General features: G+C 43.1%; 1 protein-coding gene across 6 annotated transcripts in view; it reads left to right on the forward strand.

Moving 5' to 3' along the window:
• AGAP1 (ArfGAP with GTPase domain, ankyrin repeat and PH domain 1) overlaps window positions 1-18,400 on the forward strand; it is a 361,585-nt gene that overhangs the window by 337,887 nt on the left and 5,298 nt on the right. For all 6 annotated transcript variants that reach the window (XM_035331711.1, XM_035331713.1, XM_035331712.1 and 3 more), the window contains one exon: window positions 18,009-18,264. In XM_035331711.1, the coding sequence (XP_035187602.1) occupies window positions 18,009-18,264 (256 nt within the window). The remainder of the gene's footprint in view (window positions 1-18,008; window positions 18,265-18,400) is intronic.

Consider the following 18,400-nt stretch of genomic DNA (forward strand, 5'->3'; position numbering starts at 1 on the left):
CAGAGCTACATCAGGAGTAGAAGTGAGATAAGAATCATGTCAGCTTGATACGGGGTTGAGATCAGTGCATGTTGTGGTCAAAGCCTTCCAAAATGAAAGGGAAGTTCAGAAAAGGGCTCTAAAGAAGGGTTTCAGCTCTTTACTATCTTTGGTAAGCAATGCTTAAGGGGCTACTAAAGTGATGATAATTGTGAAGGAATGAAGGGGTTCATGAACATCTGGAGGTGGAAAATATGTTCTTGAAGTTCAAGCATGTGCTCCTAGGAGCAGCAGATGAAACTTGAGAAGTGTTGAGGCTGGTTATGAGGAAAATTGTTCCACCGGCTTTCTTGAGCTGTGCAGTCATCTGCCAGAGAAAAGCAATAAATCCCATCAGTAGTAAGCACGTGATGGGCAACAAGGCAAAGGGCTGAATGATCTGGAAGGGCTTTACTTTCCTAGATTCACTGAATCCCTTATAAGAGCTCCTAAAGCATACAGCAGCTCTAGCAGATTTTTTCAACATTTCTTTCTGTTTCATGTTGAGTCCTCCACCACTCCAGAAGACTACAGAAATCCACTCTCAGCTGAAATAAAGAATCTAATTCCAGTGCTCTTTCCTCCCATGTCCCCTGCTCCCCTTTTGCATCCGCTGGATGTCCATTTCAGTAAGTTTTCCCTTCAGAACAAACCTATCATTTTTCACCACAGGATATTTACAGCTTCAATCAGTGCCAAATTCAATTGGCTTCTGATCTCATCGCTGGAAGTTATAGATGCAGATATTATTTGCACTGCGGTTAATTATGGAGCAATCAAACTTTGGCTTTTCCACTGTAATTTCCTCTGCCAGCTAATTTAATTAATCACCCCCAGCTCAGCTCTTCCAGCTGCGACCGGCAGGGTCATTAATTAGACATGTGGTGGTAGCTCATAGACCAGTTCCTGTTAAGGGGCTGCTGCCCACTTGATCTCTAAGGGAGTGATAGCATTTTCTAAGCATCCAGGCAGGATTAGAGGTAGCTAACACATTAGTGTATTCCTCAGAAGTGAAAGCAATTCCCAAAAGGTGTACCACAAGCAAACAGCGTGATTGCTGTGACTGCTGGCACTTAGCTCACCAGGCAAGGCGCGGGGAGGCAGAGGTCTCTGCTTCAGGCAGGAGCGTGATCAGATCACCACTGCGATGCGGCTTAGGGCACAGCTCCTCATCCTGCAGATCATCCTGGTCCTGCAGATCACGCTCACTGTGCTCTTAGCCTGGTTTTCGGCGCTGTCGGTGCAGGTGCCTGCTGCATGTGTGCTCCGGAATGGAGACTGCTGGGCAGAAGTGGGATTTCTCAGGTTTTCCATCCTGTGTGACCTAATCCGTGAGCTTTAAAGAAAAAAAAAAAGGGGGGGGGGGGGGAGATAGCAGGAGCTCTTAGGGAATTTTTTCAACAACGTATGACAGCAAGGGAGTTCTGCTGCAGTTATGGAACCTGTTGCAGAGCTGTCATTTCTAATCAGAGCCTCTGTCTGAGGTAGATTGCTGATGGTTGAAGTCTCCCCCACTTTTCAGAACAGACAAACTCAAGACAACTTTTTCAATCATCTTGGGTCACAACGCCTACTTTCAGATTTCTCCGTCCAAAACATCGATCAGCCCCACCCAGCAAGAGTAAACTAAAAATAAAAAGTTATTTTCCCCATGCAACTGTAGCTGTGCTTTTTTTTTTTTTTTTTTTTTTTTTTTTTCTAATAGCAAAGCAACACTGTTGGCTCGTGAGCTTCCCTTTCTGAAGGAGGAGAAGGTGATGCTCTGATGCAGCCCTCCCTTCTAATGCATCATACTCTGCACTGGTGGCTTTCTTCTTCATTGTATCTCTCAGAAGATTCCCTTGGTCTGAACTGTTTTGGAAGGTGCTTTCAATACAAAGTCCCTTCCTTGTGCACAGTCAGAGCAAGCTCCGGGGATTTTCACAGAGATGCAGTTCAGCAACTGTTTCAGAGGGAAGGGGTCACATCTGCTTTTACCATCACGAGAACACAAGGAGGATTGTTGACATGTTATTGCCATCGAAGCCCCGCATAGGAGAGATGTGTAATTGATAAGAAAGCAGCCTTGTCGCTTCACAGAGGCTCTGCACCTTTCCTTGCCACAAAAGTTAGTGCCTCTGCTAGACATCAGTGTGCACAAACTTCAGTAGGTAGCTACAAACGGTCTTTTGGAAACCTTTTCTCAGCTCGAAGTCGATAGTCTTGTAGCTGGAAATGATGCCACTGGAAGGAGCGAGGCTCAGGAGGATGTTGATGCTGCAGATTTCACTGGCTGTCTGCAGGCACAAATCACAAATTCTCTGCTTGCTGGAGGGAGAGCAAGCAGCATATTACAGAATGAGACTCTTCTCTTTTTTTTTTTTTTTTTTTTTTTTTTTGACTGAGCTGATAAATGCCATCAATTACAGTGTCTCACCAAAACCAGAAGTATAACAATGAAATGATTTGGTACAATAGGCCCTTAGTGGAAGAATTGAATAAGAAGTACTCAGTTTGTCAATTTTGACAAATTGAAGAAATTGGGTGATAAATTGTTTCAAAATGGGCATATTAAAAAATACTTGCAAGTGTCTTATATCTTTATCTTTAAAACATACTGCTAAATAATTTACAGCCTGACAGTAGAACAACTGCTAGAGTTAACTAAAGATAATTTGCTATGAAGGCCTGAAATGGATCTTTGTTGAAGAGAGGCAGCACCTGAAATTCCTAAAATAACCTTCACTGTTCTATAGGCAAGCTGCAAAATGAGTTTGTTTTTGCTCTGCAAAAATCGGAATTATATTTGGACTTGATCAGCAGATTGCAATCACCCCATGCTACTTCACCTACTCATCTCACTTGGTTTTGTTTTATTTGAGCAATAAATATCTTAAATCTTCCCAGAGCTATTGCATGTCTTCAGTGGAGACTCATCATGGTCCTGCCAGGCATTCATCAAGGCTTCCAATGAACCACTGCATTAAGTATTCCTCTGCTCCTTATCAATCAAAACAGTTTACTTATAACTTTACTTTTTCTTCCTGGAGTAATCAAAATTTGATATTCCACAGATTGCAGAAAATTGTCACTCCTATATTCTGTGCTAATCCATCACATGAAACAGCCATAATTTGGGCATCAGAAGAGCATTAAATGTTTAAATAAGCAAGAGCCAGTCAATGAGAGAGTCCATTAACCGCTCCAGATGACAGGGCAGAAAAATGTTTGGATCGCAGGTATATTGGGAATTGCAGCGCAGACGTTACAGAGCAACGGGGCATCTACATGCTGCAACAGGCAAGGTGTTTTCCGTGTGTTTTCACGATATTGCTGAAGTATTCAAAGGAATACATAAGCAAACAGCAGAGCATGAATTTTCTTTAGCTGGAGCTGCAGTACCAAGCTCATTCAGCTGTCTGTGGCAGTGTATTAAAGCCTGGCTGCTTCTTACCGCTGTTTTTTCAGGAGGTAGTATGGGACTGGATCCTTTTCTTCTGCTGTATACACTGGTAAATGCTATCAGGAGAAGCTTGTCTACTGATGATGAGAGGAAAAAAATCATCTTTATTGTGTAGACTTGAGCAAAACACACTTGTTGGCTATCCTCAATTCTTGATATAGCTGTTCTGATAACAGATGCAGCAGGCAGGCCCTGTGGGATGGGACGTGTACATAAGATGTTCCACCACTTCCTGAGATGTGCTAGGTGACTTAAAGTGATGGAAGGCGATGGAGAGGCTTATCACAGACACTTGTCCTCAGCTCAGGCTGAGGGCATCTGCAATCATGCTCTACTAAATGCCAGTTCCAGTGGGTTTGGGAGAAAATTCTCCCAAATCAGAGAGGCTGTGGATGTGGGATTTCTTGTGCCTTTATTCTAGGGCAAAGCTCACCGTCCAAAAGCCTTGTTGGTGGAGGAATGATGGTCTTCTAGTCAGTATCAGGATCTTCTTGTGACTTGGCAAAGCATGGGCTAGTTGATGTTCTGTAACACTGAACCAAGGATGTGCGCTGTGTGTACTCATCGCCCTCAGCTCTGCTGTCCTGTCCTATTTGATTCAAGTTGGATTCTAAGCTAATTTCCCCTTCTAGTAGTAATTACGTGTATACCATTTCCCTTCACTTGGCATTTTAAACTAAGCTCTTCCTTTCCAAGGGGAATAAATACTCCACACAACCAACGGAGTCTGCAGCATGAGGGTATTTTTCACCTATCCATGGGCACTTCTTACCTTCAAAACAAAAAAGAGCTATTGTAATTAGAGTGTAAGCCTTCTTTTAAAAGGGCGGCTGGCAAGAGGAAATTATAAAGACTTGAGACAGTAATTATCAGCCACTGAAACAGCAAATCAAGCTGTCTATACCAATATCCCAGAGCAACATGCCACAGAAGCCATGGAGTGGTTAGATTAGAGCCGCCTGGGCGAGAGCTGTCTGAGCAGCGTAAGGTGCTGATTGTAGTTGTCAGTTTGCTGCTGCTATAAGCTCTCCTGTTATAAATACACCCCAGCCACTGTCATCTTAAAAGGTTCCTTAAAACCTTTCCTTTCTCCCCTTTCACTGCTTAAAAAACACAGCGGCTGACAGTCCAAATGTTTGAAATAATTGGATTCTGCATTCTAATTCATCTGTAAAGTATTCGTTGATTAAATTAGCCTAATAGATATTATTTCTTACATGACTGCATAATTTCATCCTGATTGGATCACTGTGGCTCTAACGAGTCGTCCCCCCCACCCCCCGCCCATTTACTATTGACTTGAGAATCACAGAAGGCTAGAGATAACTATCATCTTGTTTCCATTTTTTTTCTTTCCAGGCTAAAAGTTAAACTGATGTGTACCAAAAGGGCATACAGCTAATGCTCAGGTGCAGTTACACAGCGTATTCCAGTCTCCAAGACCAGCGTTACAATGAAAAAAATGTTGGTTTATATAATCTCGAGCCCTCTTTTATTTACTCAGTGGGTTGTTCTGAAGCAGAAAGATTAACTGACCATTTAAACTCCTTTGGGGGAAAATTGAAATATTTTTAAATAAAATACATTTTATTATCTCATCAAAACAGACATGCACATTGCAAATGAACCTCGTAAGGACTGCGCGCATGCAGGGAAATGAAAACTCCTTTAAAGATAATGTTTCAAATAAAGCGGTTTTATCTTCTATTAGTAAGATTTTCTCAGCGCTGCAATTTGAGTGTAACCGAGAGGGAGGAACGGCCCACAAAGTGACATTTCCTCGCTAAATAAGAGCAGAGACTTCTTTGCAGGGCAGCAGCAAGCGAGAACCTCTCAGACCCGTGGTGGAGGAGCTGACAGCAGAAGGGGTTAACAGCGGGGCGCACGTCCCAGCCCAACCCAGTGGCTGCAAACAGCTGGTGGGTTTTGTATCGCGCCGGTGAACTGAGCAGCCGAGAAAAGTTTTTGGCAAACACTTGGGACAGAAGAGGTGGGTCGGCTCAGGAAACTGCGTGCATGAGGGAACGGGGGAGACAATGGCTGCTCAGCGGGAGCAGGGGGGAGACCCGCTCCCACTGAATAGCTCCCCGAAAAACCCCGCTCAAAAGGAAGAGGGCCTGTTTGCTCCTGGGAATCCAATAAATTGTTTCAGGAAGTGAGAGTCTGTCCAGGCTAATGGAGCCGTGATTGGCAGGTGGTTCTCATTACGGTGCCCATCAGGGGACAGAGTGAATTCCAGTGTTATTTAAGAGGTTAAGTAGAAATAAGATGCAGGTGACAGCCCAAGGCTTGGGCATCTTGCACCGCTGTTCATGAGGTGTTTTTTTGTTGGGAGTCTGCAACCTTTGAAATGAGTGGGGGCAGGGGGTGGTAGTTTGCCGAACAAAATTTGGTCCTACAGTGATTAAAATTGAGCTTACCTGGCCACGCATCAGAGGGAGCAGGGAAATGAGGTGCCTCAGCTCTGAGAGTTGCTTTGGTAGCTCTGGTGTGGGAGTTCTATTCCCTTAGCACTAGGAGTGGTGGTTATCTCTGCCAGGTGAGCACAACTCATTGGTCAGGTAAGTTTCCAGTGCATGCAGCCATGGCCTGGTGCTCTCGGGCATCGTAGTGCAGGAGGAAGAGGATGAAGCGTCGTGGAAGGGAGTCCATGCTGTTTTTCTTGGCACAAGCCTGGTACCCTTTCCTGGGCCCCCACAAGGATGTTGCCCTAGCACTCAAACCAGCTACAATCACTACTTTTGTCTGCCACTGGTGCTCTTACTGTGGCAGCTGACAGTAAATCACAAAGCGTTTAGCTCAATCAGAACAAATCTGATCAACTGCTGGCACAAATGCAACGTAATTTTGAAGTGAGATGTGCAGAGGCCACCTAAGGTTGGGTCAGATTTCTGGGGTGTGCTTCTCTGAGGTCTGAACCTAGCTTGAGAAGGAAAAGAGGAATGCATTAGTAGGGATTCAGACTGCCTCCTGTACCTAACCAGTAGGTATCTTTCTGCTGCCTTAGATTTCAAAGCTGAAACTGAAGTCTATTTCTAGCCTTATTCAGCAGAAAATGAAAGCAAGTTTGCTTTGCAAAGCATCCAAACCACAATATTACTGGCATAGACTATAAGCACCAAGATGTAGTTCACTCTGTGACCAGGGTTGTAAGGTAGATCAGTGTGTATGCTGAACACTACAGACTCTGTATTGCTCTCTGCTTCTGTATTTTCCCTTTTTCTGACTGTGATTCCCAAGTAAACAGCATCGGGTGTCTTCACACTTGTGGATGTCATAGGGTGGGGATCTGCTCCGAGTCACTGTATTGATAGAATACTGCATGGTGCATGGTCAGATACAAGGATGTAATTTAACCAACAGATTCACGGATGGCTTGTGAATGACGGTGAAACTCCCAAGTATGACGCGTGTAATAAATCTGGTTTGATGCAGAATTAATGTGGTATTCAGAATGATTATTTACCATTTGAAGTTCGGACGTGACTGGGTGCAAGAAGTAAATAGCTGCGCAGAAGGGCACGTAGAGGGGAGAAGAAAAATACCTGCTTGCATTGTTTCACAAGTGCATTCCTCAGTAATACTAATGAGAATTGCACACTAAATGCAGGATTGATTTGTGATGAGATCAGCTCTAAAGAGTACATTTGTGGGATGATAACCTGATTGGTGGCACTGCCTCCTGAATGGCTGAAGGGGTCTAATTGGCATATAACGCACTATAAATTTATTAGCAGGTTCTGCTCTCTCATTGGCAGACCTTCTCCTGCTAACCACCAGGAAATTACCAATTTTCAGGAGTTAGTCACTCAAGTCGCACTGTGTCAGGGTTTTAAAAAAGAAACCTACATCACTGCTATTATAAATCCTGGGCGAGAGCTTGTACATCAATAGCTGGCTGAAAATTGGTCACTTGTGCTCTGGACAACTTGATCAGAGCAGAGAGCCGTGTGTTTGCTGTTCAACTTTTATCCTCCTTCGGCCATTCCTCCTTCCCACCTCCTTGTTGCAAATCCACGGTAGACCATTAGAAGCTAACTAATCCGTTTGGCAGCCCTTGGGCTGCAGCTGCCACAAACCAGCGTACACGCTTCACAAAAAATACAATTTTTTGGCAGTTCACATTTGGGGCTTTGATGTTCTTATTGATACATTCAGCCCTGGGGCACATCAGGCAGAAAAGGACATACCCACATTGTTTTTCTCCAGGAGCATTATAGAAATATTCAGGAGTCAATGTAATTATTTCAGTTACTTTGCTTTAAAGAGGCACATTGGCGTCACAAATTAGAAAATAATATTCACGTGTTTCTTCTAATTGGTAACAGATATGGGATACTTAATCTTTTTTAAATAATTTCCAAATGTGTCCTGAAGAGGGATTGCAGGAAAGTGGCTGAAAGAGAGAGGGCACTTATGCAATGGGGGCACTTTGGCAAGTGGCAGAGGTTTTCATTTTGGCACGTGGCTTTTAAATTCCCACTCAATTCTCTCCAGAGGTGCTCTCAGGTGGAACTTGCTGTCACTTTTGGCAGGTGTCTCCTGCGCATATTTTCTCTGCTCTTGGGTTTTGTCTGGGTTTCTCTTTGTTAAGCACCAACCATATGGCTTGTAAATCATAAAAGCCTAAAGGTTTGCAAGCGATTAATAGAAGTAGGCTTGCAATTAGAAATGTCCCAGCAGTACTTGAGCACTCGAGTATCTTCTGAGAGCTGAGCCTCCTTCTAGTCTCTTCTCTTTGGGCACCCCGATGGCATGTGTCCTTTCTGGCAGTTTTGTCCACTGGTGGTATTCTACCTCAGTACAAGGCACATTTCTCTTTTGTCTCTTCTCCCCACTCACTTTTTTTTCTAACTCAGCCTGGGTGATGCCTTAACACCCTGATGTGTCATGTATCAGGAATGGCATTTCATTCTTATTAAAAAACAAACAAACTAACAAAAAACAGTAAAAATATGTAAATAAAGAAAAAGAGCATTGAGGTTTCATTTCCTAGGTACAGAGGAAACCCCAAAGATTTCTGTGAACATCAGCTGCTGGTGATTTCTCAAGATTTTTTCTTTTTTATCTTAATTACTGAAGTTAATTCTTCATCTCTTGCTTTCTAAGCAACCAGTGTTCATTTACCAGCAGCCTTTTTTAAAATAAGTCTTGTCTGTGGTTGTAGAAAGGCATCAAACACCTGCAGTCCACTAAAAGTGAGATCGAGGGAATTCCCATCACTTCCTGAAGGGAGAGTTCCATCTCCCCCAGAGATCTAACTTGGCAAGACAGGCATCATTTTCATTAAATTAAAGTAGGAATGAAATATGAAACTAATGGAAGAGCCTGATAACATTAATGATTTCTGTAGAGCTCATAGAATTGGCAAGAGTTAAGAGGAGGCCAAAGCAGCAGATTAAAGAATGATAGGAGTTGGCATAGTAGAACAGGCAAAGATGTGTTGGAGAGGTGGAGGAGGGTGCAGGATGCATTAGAAATGCTGATAAGGAGAAGCTGGGAGGTGATTACAAGCAGAGGGGAGGCCTCCAGGTCACTAGGAAGGAGATGGAAGCAAGCGAGTCCAAGTGGCGTCTGAAGAACATGGGTCATGAAAATGCTGCCCATGGGGATTGTGTGCGTACAGGTGCTTCCCGGCCCTCTAAACCTATAGCTGCAAATATTCTGTCTTTCCACTGCTGACTTGCACAGAAGAAGCATTTTTTTTATTTGCTTGCTGTTCCAAATGTGTTTTTCTTCACAGTCTATGCTTGAATACAGTGTTTATTACTTCTGTTTTCTCTTTTATATCTTACATAAATTCAGTGTGGTGGTGTTGATTTTTTCCCCTAAATACTCCAAAGAGTATCTTCTTATTGCTTCTGCTGGAATTAAGATAATATTAAAGCCCCCTAAAAGGGTTTTTATTTTTCCTTGTAAACCAAAGGTAGTATTGCTTGGGAGTTACTGGTAACAAAGGGTCAAAATTGTGAAGAAAAATTTTGGATGTCTTTGTGAAGTACTGTATTTAGACTTTCCTCTTTCAGTTCCTGACCCTCAGGTAAGGATTACATTCACATTCTGCAGCCCAGAATATGCTTCTCCGTTTCAGGTCATCAAAACCACCTTTGTGTACTAAGCAAGCTCACATTTGAGATCTCTTTAATGTCTACACAGCAAGTTCATTAGTCCTTTGGGTAGACCTTGGAGGTTTTTTCCCATCTCATTATTTATAAGGCACTGGTGCACTCCTAGTTATGATACTTAGCCACTTTACAGTGTTATGAGCAGAGGAAAGGCTCCATTTCTCTTCTTTCATCTGTTTATGATGTGATACGTTCCAAAGCAGATCACATCAGCGACTGTTATGGTATCCTTAATGCACTGTGATAGTCGCATCGCGGGAGGAGCTGCTGCGACGCACGTGGCTGATGTACGTCCCTGTTATATGCCACATTACACCGGGCTGTGGGAACCGTACTTGGCTACCTCGCTCTGTCTCTCACCTGGCACAGATTATTGAGATTTATGCATGGAAATATTTGTATGTCACTATTTTTCTCTTCGAATACTCAGTCTTCCTCTAGATGTTGAACATAAAAGCAGAAGCCTGGCTTTAGGTGAAAATAGCTGCAATTTTAGACATATATAACCAAGTTTACAGACTACCTTCATTTTCACAAAACATTCCCTAATTGTTCATTGTAGTACAATTATCTACTCAAAACTACTTCCATGTTTTGTTTGAAAATTGATTTCAAATGGAATTTTCTTATTGTTCCCTAGAAAAAGGGGGGGAAGTATGTTGTGATTTCTGAACTATATTTAAAACAATATTGCATTAACTATATCCTTCATATAGGAGAAAATTAGCATTAACAAATTGGAAATTAATGGGATCCTTTAATCTGAGTGATTGTAAGTGAAATTGTAAGTTGAAATTTCCAGACTTTATTTGGGTACTGGCACAGTGCAATTTGGTCTTTACACTTAAGATGTTGGATTAAATGTGGCCATACAAGAATAGTAAAATGTGTTTGATAAATGTTTGTTGTTCTCTGCATATATATAGATAGATGTTACTGCAACAAACAAGAAACAAATGTACTCCATTTTAATATTTTCATGCAGCTATTCTAGAACATCTTTTGGCTTTTTCATTTTTAGGTAATTTTTGTTTCCCTGAGTGTTAAGGTTGACCACCCAAGAAACGGGAGCAGGTTCTGTATGGTCTATGTGTGGTCTAGAACCACACAGTGATAGCTCGACTTCATTTGGTAGCTAACGCACTGATAAGTTTTGTTTTAAATTTTGCATGGGTATTTACGTGCTTGTCCGTCAATGTCTGGGTAAAACTAATGGAGCCGTGAACACAACGTTTCTTCTGTGGGTCAGTAAACAGTTGGTAGAGGTAGTGGTCCTTCATTACTGTTGTATTCCAGATTCTCATGAGGTCTCTCTTTGCACATCTTAGCAGAAACCCACCTTCCTCTGCTGTTTGCAGTGCTTTTTGAATTGGTTTCACAGAGTGGAGTGCTTAAAGTCCTTAGAGTTCACTGTTGTTATTTTTTTTTTTTTTTTAAATGTTGCTGGCAGTGCTGTTTAAAAAATTCCGTGAGTTTTGGATTTAGTAGAAAAGTATAATTTTTGGTGTTCTTCAAGTTTTTTGCTTAAATCTATAGGGGCTGTTTTCATTCCACATAGTTACAGAGAAGAAAAAAGCTTGGATTTGTATTGAGAAAAGACTTAAACATCTTTCAGAGCTTAGAGTTGTCACTGCACTACCTGTATCTCAACTCAATAAGCCTTTTCTTAGTATCTGCAGTATTCCCCACCGCTGTATATCATATAACTTTTGCTTTGCTTTATACAGAGTAATCCTCAGAGTTGATATATTTTATTGTGTGTACCTTAAAAATTATCATATTGAGATTGTGCAATGAAGACAAAAGTTTGCAGTAATGGTATGTGATATTTCAGAGCCCACAGCTAAGGATGTTTATCTAGAAAGCCTTAAGTCGGTAAACCTTTGGTTTTTTGTCTAGGCTGGTAATTAATGTTGTACATTAATAAATCCTGCAGATGCCTTAACACCTGAGGGAGAATGCTGGTTGTTCTATGGCATCACTGAAAGCTGACCAAGAAGTGCAGAAATTGCAGATATTTGGAGGAGTACTCCTAGGGAGAAGCACTGCCACAAGGCAAGGCAAAGTGGAGAAGCTCCGCTGAATCCAAATTCAGATTATACTGGTGTCATTCAACACACGATGACTTCGAGAAACACATTCAGCTCTGTATGTAGAAGCAACATCTGCCAGTCATCATGTACAGTAGGGCTTTTCTTCCTTACACAGCTATAAAAGAAAAATGGGAAAGTCTAGCGGTAGAGCTAATGGTAGAGAAGATCCTGACTTGTGGGCTTCATAGAATAGCTCCCTGCAAGTGTGAGGGAGCTTTGGGCATGTTTCTGATGTGAATTCACCTTGATTTGTGTCTTTCAGGAGTGGTTTGTTTGCTTGAGTAGGCCTGACATCAGGAAAATAAACTTGAATTTGGATTATTTTTACAGCTTTGAACTGCTTCTTTATGCCTCTCCTCTCTGGTGGACAAAACTGCAGGTTTAACAGCAGTTTGAGCTCTGTCCTCAGCCTGATAACTTTCCCGACAAAGATGGGAAAGATTCCCAAGCTGAGCTGATTGCCCCACCGCGCCTGGAGAGGGCTGGCCCGGCACTGCAGGCCGCCCATGCCTGTGGTCAAGCCCGGGCATGGACATGCGGTGGCTCCTCGGCAGTTTTCCTTGTCCGTCGGGGATGTTTAACTTGTAAGAAGTAATAAGCTTAATAGGTTGACTTTATTTAATTATTAATGATCCCTTTCTGTCCTTACAGCTCATAAAACACCCTCTAGGTTGGCAAAACACTCATAATATTGATCAGGAGCCAGAGAGATATTTATTTCCTCTTTGCCCCAGTGCACATAAATCTTGGTCCTTTGCCTCCTTTTCTCGGTACGTGGGGATTTACAGTGGCCTGTTTCTTGAAAGCTTTCTGTAATTAAGGAATAAATACCCATCGGTCTTTGTTTGCTGTCTGGAGCCCTCTTGTTTGCCAGGGACCTCTATATCCCCGGTGGGCCTGTGCGCCTTCCCCCTTAGCAACGCAGCCGGGGAGAGAAGGCATGCGTGCTAGGGGCAGTCAGCTGCTACGCACTCGCTTTGCTATAGAGCAGGGTCTTCTCCTGCAGAGAGAGGAAGTCCCGGTGTTTTCTCAGCACATTGTTCCCGGCTCCTCTTCCATGCCTCTCCTCCCAGTTCCTGCTTTGCTCGGGGCAGGAAGACACTTTGGAAATTCCTTGCTGCTAGCCCTTTCTTCTTCGCTTCTTCTCCCCCCCCTCTCCTTTGCTAGTTGGAATTAAAAACATCATGAACCTTTCCAGACTTTGCAGTCCTGTCCCCCACAATATTTCTCTTCTCTTTTACCCATCACAACGTCACATCGCTGACTGTCCAAAGCCATGCACTTTATCAGATGTCTGTGGGGTTGTTGCAAAGGGTTTTGTTTAAAAGGCAAGCCCCGGCACAGCCAGCCACCCTGCTCTGACAGCACTGGTCATTAGGTGATGCATGCTTCTTGCATGCTGGACCACGAAGCTAATGACACATTCTGGGACGCTCCCAGAGTTTGGGAGTTATGGGGGTTAGATTTACTTCATTTTCTTGGAACAGACCCATTAACCTTGTCAGCTGTCCAACAACAGAGAAAATCTGGCAGTTCTCTTGCTGAGCTAGCCAGGTCACTACCGCGTCAAATGGCTGCACTTCAGAGCATCCAGAAATGGCAACGCACAAGCATGGCACCTGCACGGCACGGAGGTTTGGGTGAATGGCACTAGAGAGAACATTTAGGGGCCTCCTCAGTTGCAGAATTATTCTCTTTAGCAATAGAGAATAAAAGATTTAGTATTGTTGGAAGCTGCAAGCTTTTAACCAAGGTGAGCAAGCCAGGCAATGTGCTGGAAGGGGCTGAGCTGTGCAGGACACGAGCTCCTAAATGAGCATCTCTGGTGCAAACTCGCAAGCAGAGAGCACAGTGTAGCTCCAGAGGGAAACTGTGCTCTAAGCTAATCTGCTTTTTATATTCTCTCATGCTACCTAGTTAACCCTCCCCCTTTACAGTGCCCGGTATTTATGTTTCCAGATAATAATGATGTGATGTGGCTGGCAGAGTAATTTAAATAATTGGACATTATCTTGAGAAGCAAGCACCTAATGAGTTCAAAATAAACTGAGAAGTGAAATTTTCATCTGTTTCTAATAACCCTTACCTATGTACAGTATCATTGCCATGGCAGGGTTTTCATTATTCATACCACTGTGTACTTAGAGTTCACTAGTGATGGAGACTCCTGCAAGAGCTAATACTCCTGGTATTTTTTGGCCAAAGCTTAGTGGATTATCCCTTTCCTGCAGAGTATTTTGCAGTCTTACCCTGTACTTTGGCCCTTGTACATCCACTGAGGTTTTAACTTCATGTTTGCAGCCTGGGTTTGAATGGACAGCTTCAGAGAGAAAAAGATCAAAATCTGATCTTACTAATTATAAATTGTTTTCTTTCTAAAAATTTGTAATCTATTAATCAGGAGTTTATAGTCTATTAATTCACATGTGCATATGCATTAAAAACACAGGCAGTTAGCCTGATTGCTGTAGAAAACATATATTATTTTAGTACATCTGAGGAAGAGGCAGCTCAGATATTCTCCAGCATTAGGTATCATAGGGACCGTCTGAGCACCTGATGATATTACCTCTCCAGTACACTGGCTTTAATCTGGTCCTGAAAAAGGGATTCCACTGGATTTAAAATACCAGTAAGTAAGCAAAATAGTCTTGTTTTGGCTTACAGGTGTCATGTGGAGACAACTAGAACTGAAAGTCGTAGTGTTGAAGGGGTTGCTTAGAGCAGAAGTTGCCAGGATTACAGGCAAGGGAAGAAAACAGAAATATTTACTAGCAGATGTTTAATTGTACATTTCTTTTATTTTTAGGGACTGGTTCAGTATCTTTCTCCTGATTAGTCGCTCTTCCTCTCGTTTCTTTGTACTCTTATTCAGTTGATTTATTTAAAGGTATGTCAGTGCTGGCTGAAGTGAAACACTGTGCCTCCTCTTCCTGCTTATTGCTGACCGCTCCAATAATTCATTTTTTAGCTCATTAGCTAACAGGGGATGTGAACAGTGGTCCTCCAGGGGACTGGAATGAGGTTAAGTGATCTACTGCTGACAACTCTGCTCTTGGACTAGCCTGCCTTTGGGGAAATGAAACCTCAACCAAGACAAGCTGTGGATCCCAGAAGTGAAATTGTAGCATCAGAGCAAAAATTGCAGTATTTATGTCTTGTTGTCGGGATTTTTAAGATGAGTGCATGTAGTGGAGCTGAAGCCGACTTCCAAGAATGTCCCAGAACTTGCCTTACAAAATGAAATGGTTTGTGCCAGAGATGAAGAGAGGATGTCTGTGGATGTTGGCTTTCTAGATATTCATTCAAAACCTGTCCTTCTAAATTTTGGTTCTACCAGTCCATGAGGCATGGACAAGCATCCTTCTCCCCCTGCATCTGTTATTAAGTATAATTTTCCAAGAGAAAATCCTAACAGCATATCTTTCTTTGTGTACCCAGTTTGGGCTGTTGAAAAGGATCTAAATCTCATTTGATAGCCGATGTCAGTGGCATGCTGCCCCCAAATGTCTGAGACTTTTAAAACACCTTTATTTTTGTTTGTAGAGTTTGCTGTGTTCCCACCACGACCCTCAGGTAGAGTCTGGGGGGTACTCTCCCAGACAATTACTGTGACTGCAAGGGTAGAATTTGACCTTAATAAATTAAGTCTATTGATGCCCTAGATGGTCAAGAAAAATGAACAAGTTTTTCCAAGAAGGAAGACTAAGGTAAAAATAATCATGTGAGAAGGACGAAATTTTAAGTGGTTGTAGCCCAGGAGCACAGTCCACTGCTGGCTGCAGGGTCCTCCTCTGGCCAGGCAAGCATCTCCCAGGGGACTTACTATCTCTTCAGTTGCTGCCTGGTTGCAACAAATTTCTTCCAGTTAAGGGATTTTTGTCAGTCAGTGTTATTGCAGAGCAGTTACGGGTTATGCTGCAGGAGAGTGCTTCAAGGAAGGACCGTTTGGATCCAGCTCTTTTCCTCTCCGTCAGTAACGCAGGTGTCAGCACGTTCCCCTTCCTCAGATTTATTTTTAAATGGGTTTTCTGTTCTTTTCCAGCCTTTTGAGACAGTAGGATAATCTGAGTAGGATTTGGTTGATAATGTCTAGCCTTGCAGCCCTCTTGCAGCCTTCCAAGAGCAGCAGGGTTGCTTTGTCTGACATGCCTTTGCACTGCTCCCATGCCAACACATGGCAAAGGTGAAATTCATGCCAAGGAATTTGTAAAGCACCAGCCTAAAATTCTGAAAGCCTCCACCTGAAATTGGCATTTATTGTCTCTGTTTAGGGATGTATAGGTATATATATGAACTGTGATGAGAGCTGGAGATGTGTGTAAGGCAGCTTGGTTTTTAAACAGAAAAGGACTTCCACGTGAGCCGTGCTGGTACAGCAGCCGATGCTCTGACTGGAGCCAAAAGTAACTACCACCAAAGGATGGTCTGGGGCAGAGAAGGGGATTCATTTGCAGACTCACAGCTAGGCTCAGAAAATTTTGTGAGGTACAGTGCAGGCAGAAGCTGTCTGAAGTGTGTTTTGCCTTTAGGGTGCATGGGCATATGAGAAATAAATTCCCGAAGCCCAGACATGTGCTACTGTTGTGAAGCAGTGCATGTTGAATCACCTCGTTTTTCAGTCTGGCACATTGAAACGTGGAGTGGAAGCATTGGCTATACTCTCAGTTCCTCGATACAGACTTTAAAAACTCAGGAGAGCTTTATTAGATACTTGGGCTGGATACTGGACCTGCAAGTGTTGCAACACTGCAAGAACGCACATTTCATTGTTAATAATCGTATGCTTCATTGCCCTCAAAGCATTGCCAGTGGTTTTTTTTTTTTAATCTTTAAACAACACAAATAAAATAAAATAAATAAAATAAAATAAAATAAAATAAAATAAAATAAAATAAAATAAAATAAAATAAAATAAAAGAGTTAGGGATTGCAATGGTAACAGAAATCCTTTTCTTTCTCCTCTCCCTCTGGAGCACCTGAACTGATGCTCTGGTTATCAGAGCCTGCCATCAAAGCTTAATTTGCAGCTCCCTAAATTTTTTTTGTGTGTGTCTTTTAGCTTGCGGGAGCTGTTCAAAGGTTTCATTTAAACGAGGCGCTTTTTGTGTTAATTTTCTGTTTGCCCTCTTTCTCTGAAAAAGCCCGTACCTGTCTGCAGGGTGAATTGCCATTGGTGCAGAGAAGTGCCTGCTTTGGGAAGCTTTGCATGAAAGCATCCAGGGAGGTCAAAGTAAGGTCACTCCACATGTACCAGGAAATGATGCAAAACTAATCCAGATTTGCTGTTGGAAGGATCTGTTTACATAAGTATTTAAAAACAGATTAGGGCTAACCTGACACTAGATTACTGGGAGTAGTGTAAACAGTGCTGAAAGGGGTAAACAGAGCTTTTCCTTTTGTACTCCAGAGGAAAAAATATGTCACCAGTAACAAGTTGCCTTGCTAGGTGATGTATATGGTTTTCACAGGCTGAACAGATTACCTAAGGTACTTCTAAATGGGACTTTGTCTAGGGCTAGATCTCTTAGATCATATAATTGTATGTTAATTTTTTTAATGGGCAGTTGAGGCAGTTGTTTGTAGTCCTTGTTATCCTGTAATATAATAGCATCCAGAAAGCTTTTGATAGTTATTTGACATATCAGGAGGAAATGGTGCTTCAAAATGTTGTTTTGGTAGTTTGCATTTTGGAAAAACAAACAGGAGAACCCTCCATATGTCTTTTACATTTGGAAACATGACTCAACTTTTAGGAAAAAAAAAAAAAAAAAAAAAAACCACCCCTGCAAGCAAGGCTGTGTCTTCCAGGGGGTCGCAGTCCTGTCTGAAATGCAAACGTGGGTGCAGGAAGGATGGCTGAAGGATGGAAGCACCGTATGGGTTACTTCAGGTGTTAGGGATGGAAATTCTGCTCATTTTCTGTAATATATTTTGCAGCACAGCTTAACCCCGAGGTGGAAGTGGTCTGCCTGTTTTCCCATTTCATGGCGAGGGCTCTTACCTGTTGCCCATCCTCGTGGCAGCCTGGGTCTGAAGACCTCGTGGCTGTTGTGATCTTGCCACCACCCGACAGCAGCTGGTGGCTGGGGCACACACCCCACAGGCAGCTCAGCCAGTGTCGCAGCGATACAGCTCAATGGTGCCGAGACGGGTGGCACAAATCCTGCTGCAAGGACAAAGTTTCAATGAACTGCCTCTACAGTGGCTTTTTTGCCAAAAATAATGGAACAGGGAATAATTTTTCTGTTGATTAACTGCTGTTTGCTAGCATACTGGTAGGCAAAGCCGAGCTGGCACCATTTTACGCATTCTCTTTTGCTTTTCTAGGGAAGAAAAGGAGCGCTGGATACGTGCAAAATATGAGCAGAAGCTCTTCCTCGCCCCACTGCAATGCCTGGAGCTTACTCTGGGCCAGCATCTCCTGAGGGCTACAGCCGAGGAAGATTTGCGGACGGTCATCCTGCTCCTTGCCCACGGGACACGGGAGGAGGTGAACGAGACCTGCGGGGACGGGGATGGGCGCACTGCCCTGCACTTGGCCTGCAGGAAAGGAAACGTGGTGTTGGTGCAGCTCTTGATTTGGGTGAGTACCTGCTGCCTGGGGAGGGGGCCTGCAGCACTGGGGTGGTTTTTGCTGGGCCACGTTCCTTCAACAGGGCCTCCCAAACCTGCTGCCTGCGAATTTCACCAAGTGTCTGCTGCTGTCCTGAGTCTGGGTC

Source organism: Oxyura jamaicensis, chromosome 7, assembly GCF_011077185.1.
Source record: "Oxyura jamaicensis isolate SHBP4307 breed ruddy duck chromosome 7, BPBGC_Ojam_1.0, whole genome shotgun sequence".
Taxonomy (NCBI): Eukaryota; Metazoa; Chordata; class Aves; order Anseriformes; family Anatidae; genus Oxyura; species Oxyura jamaicensis.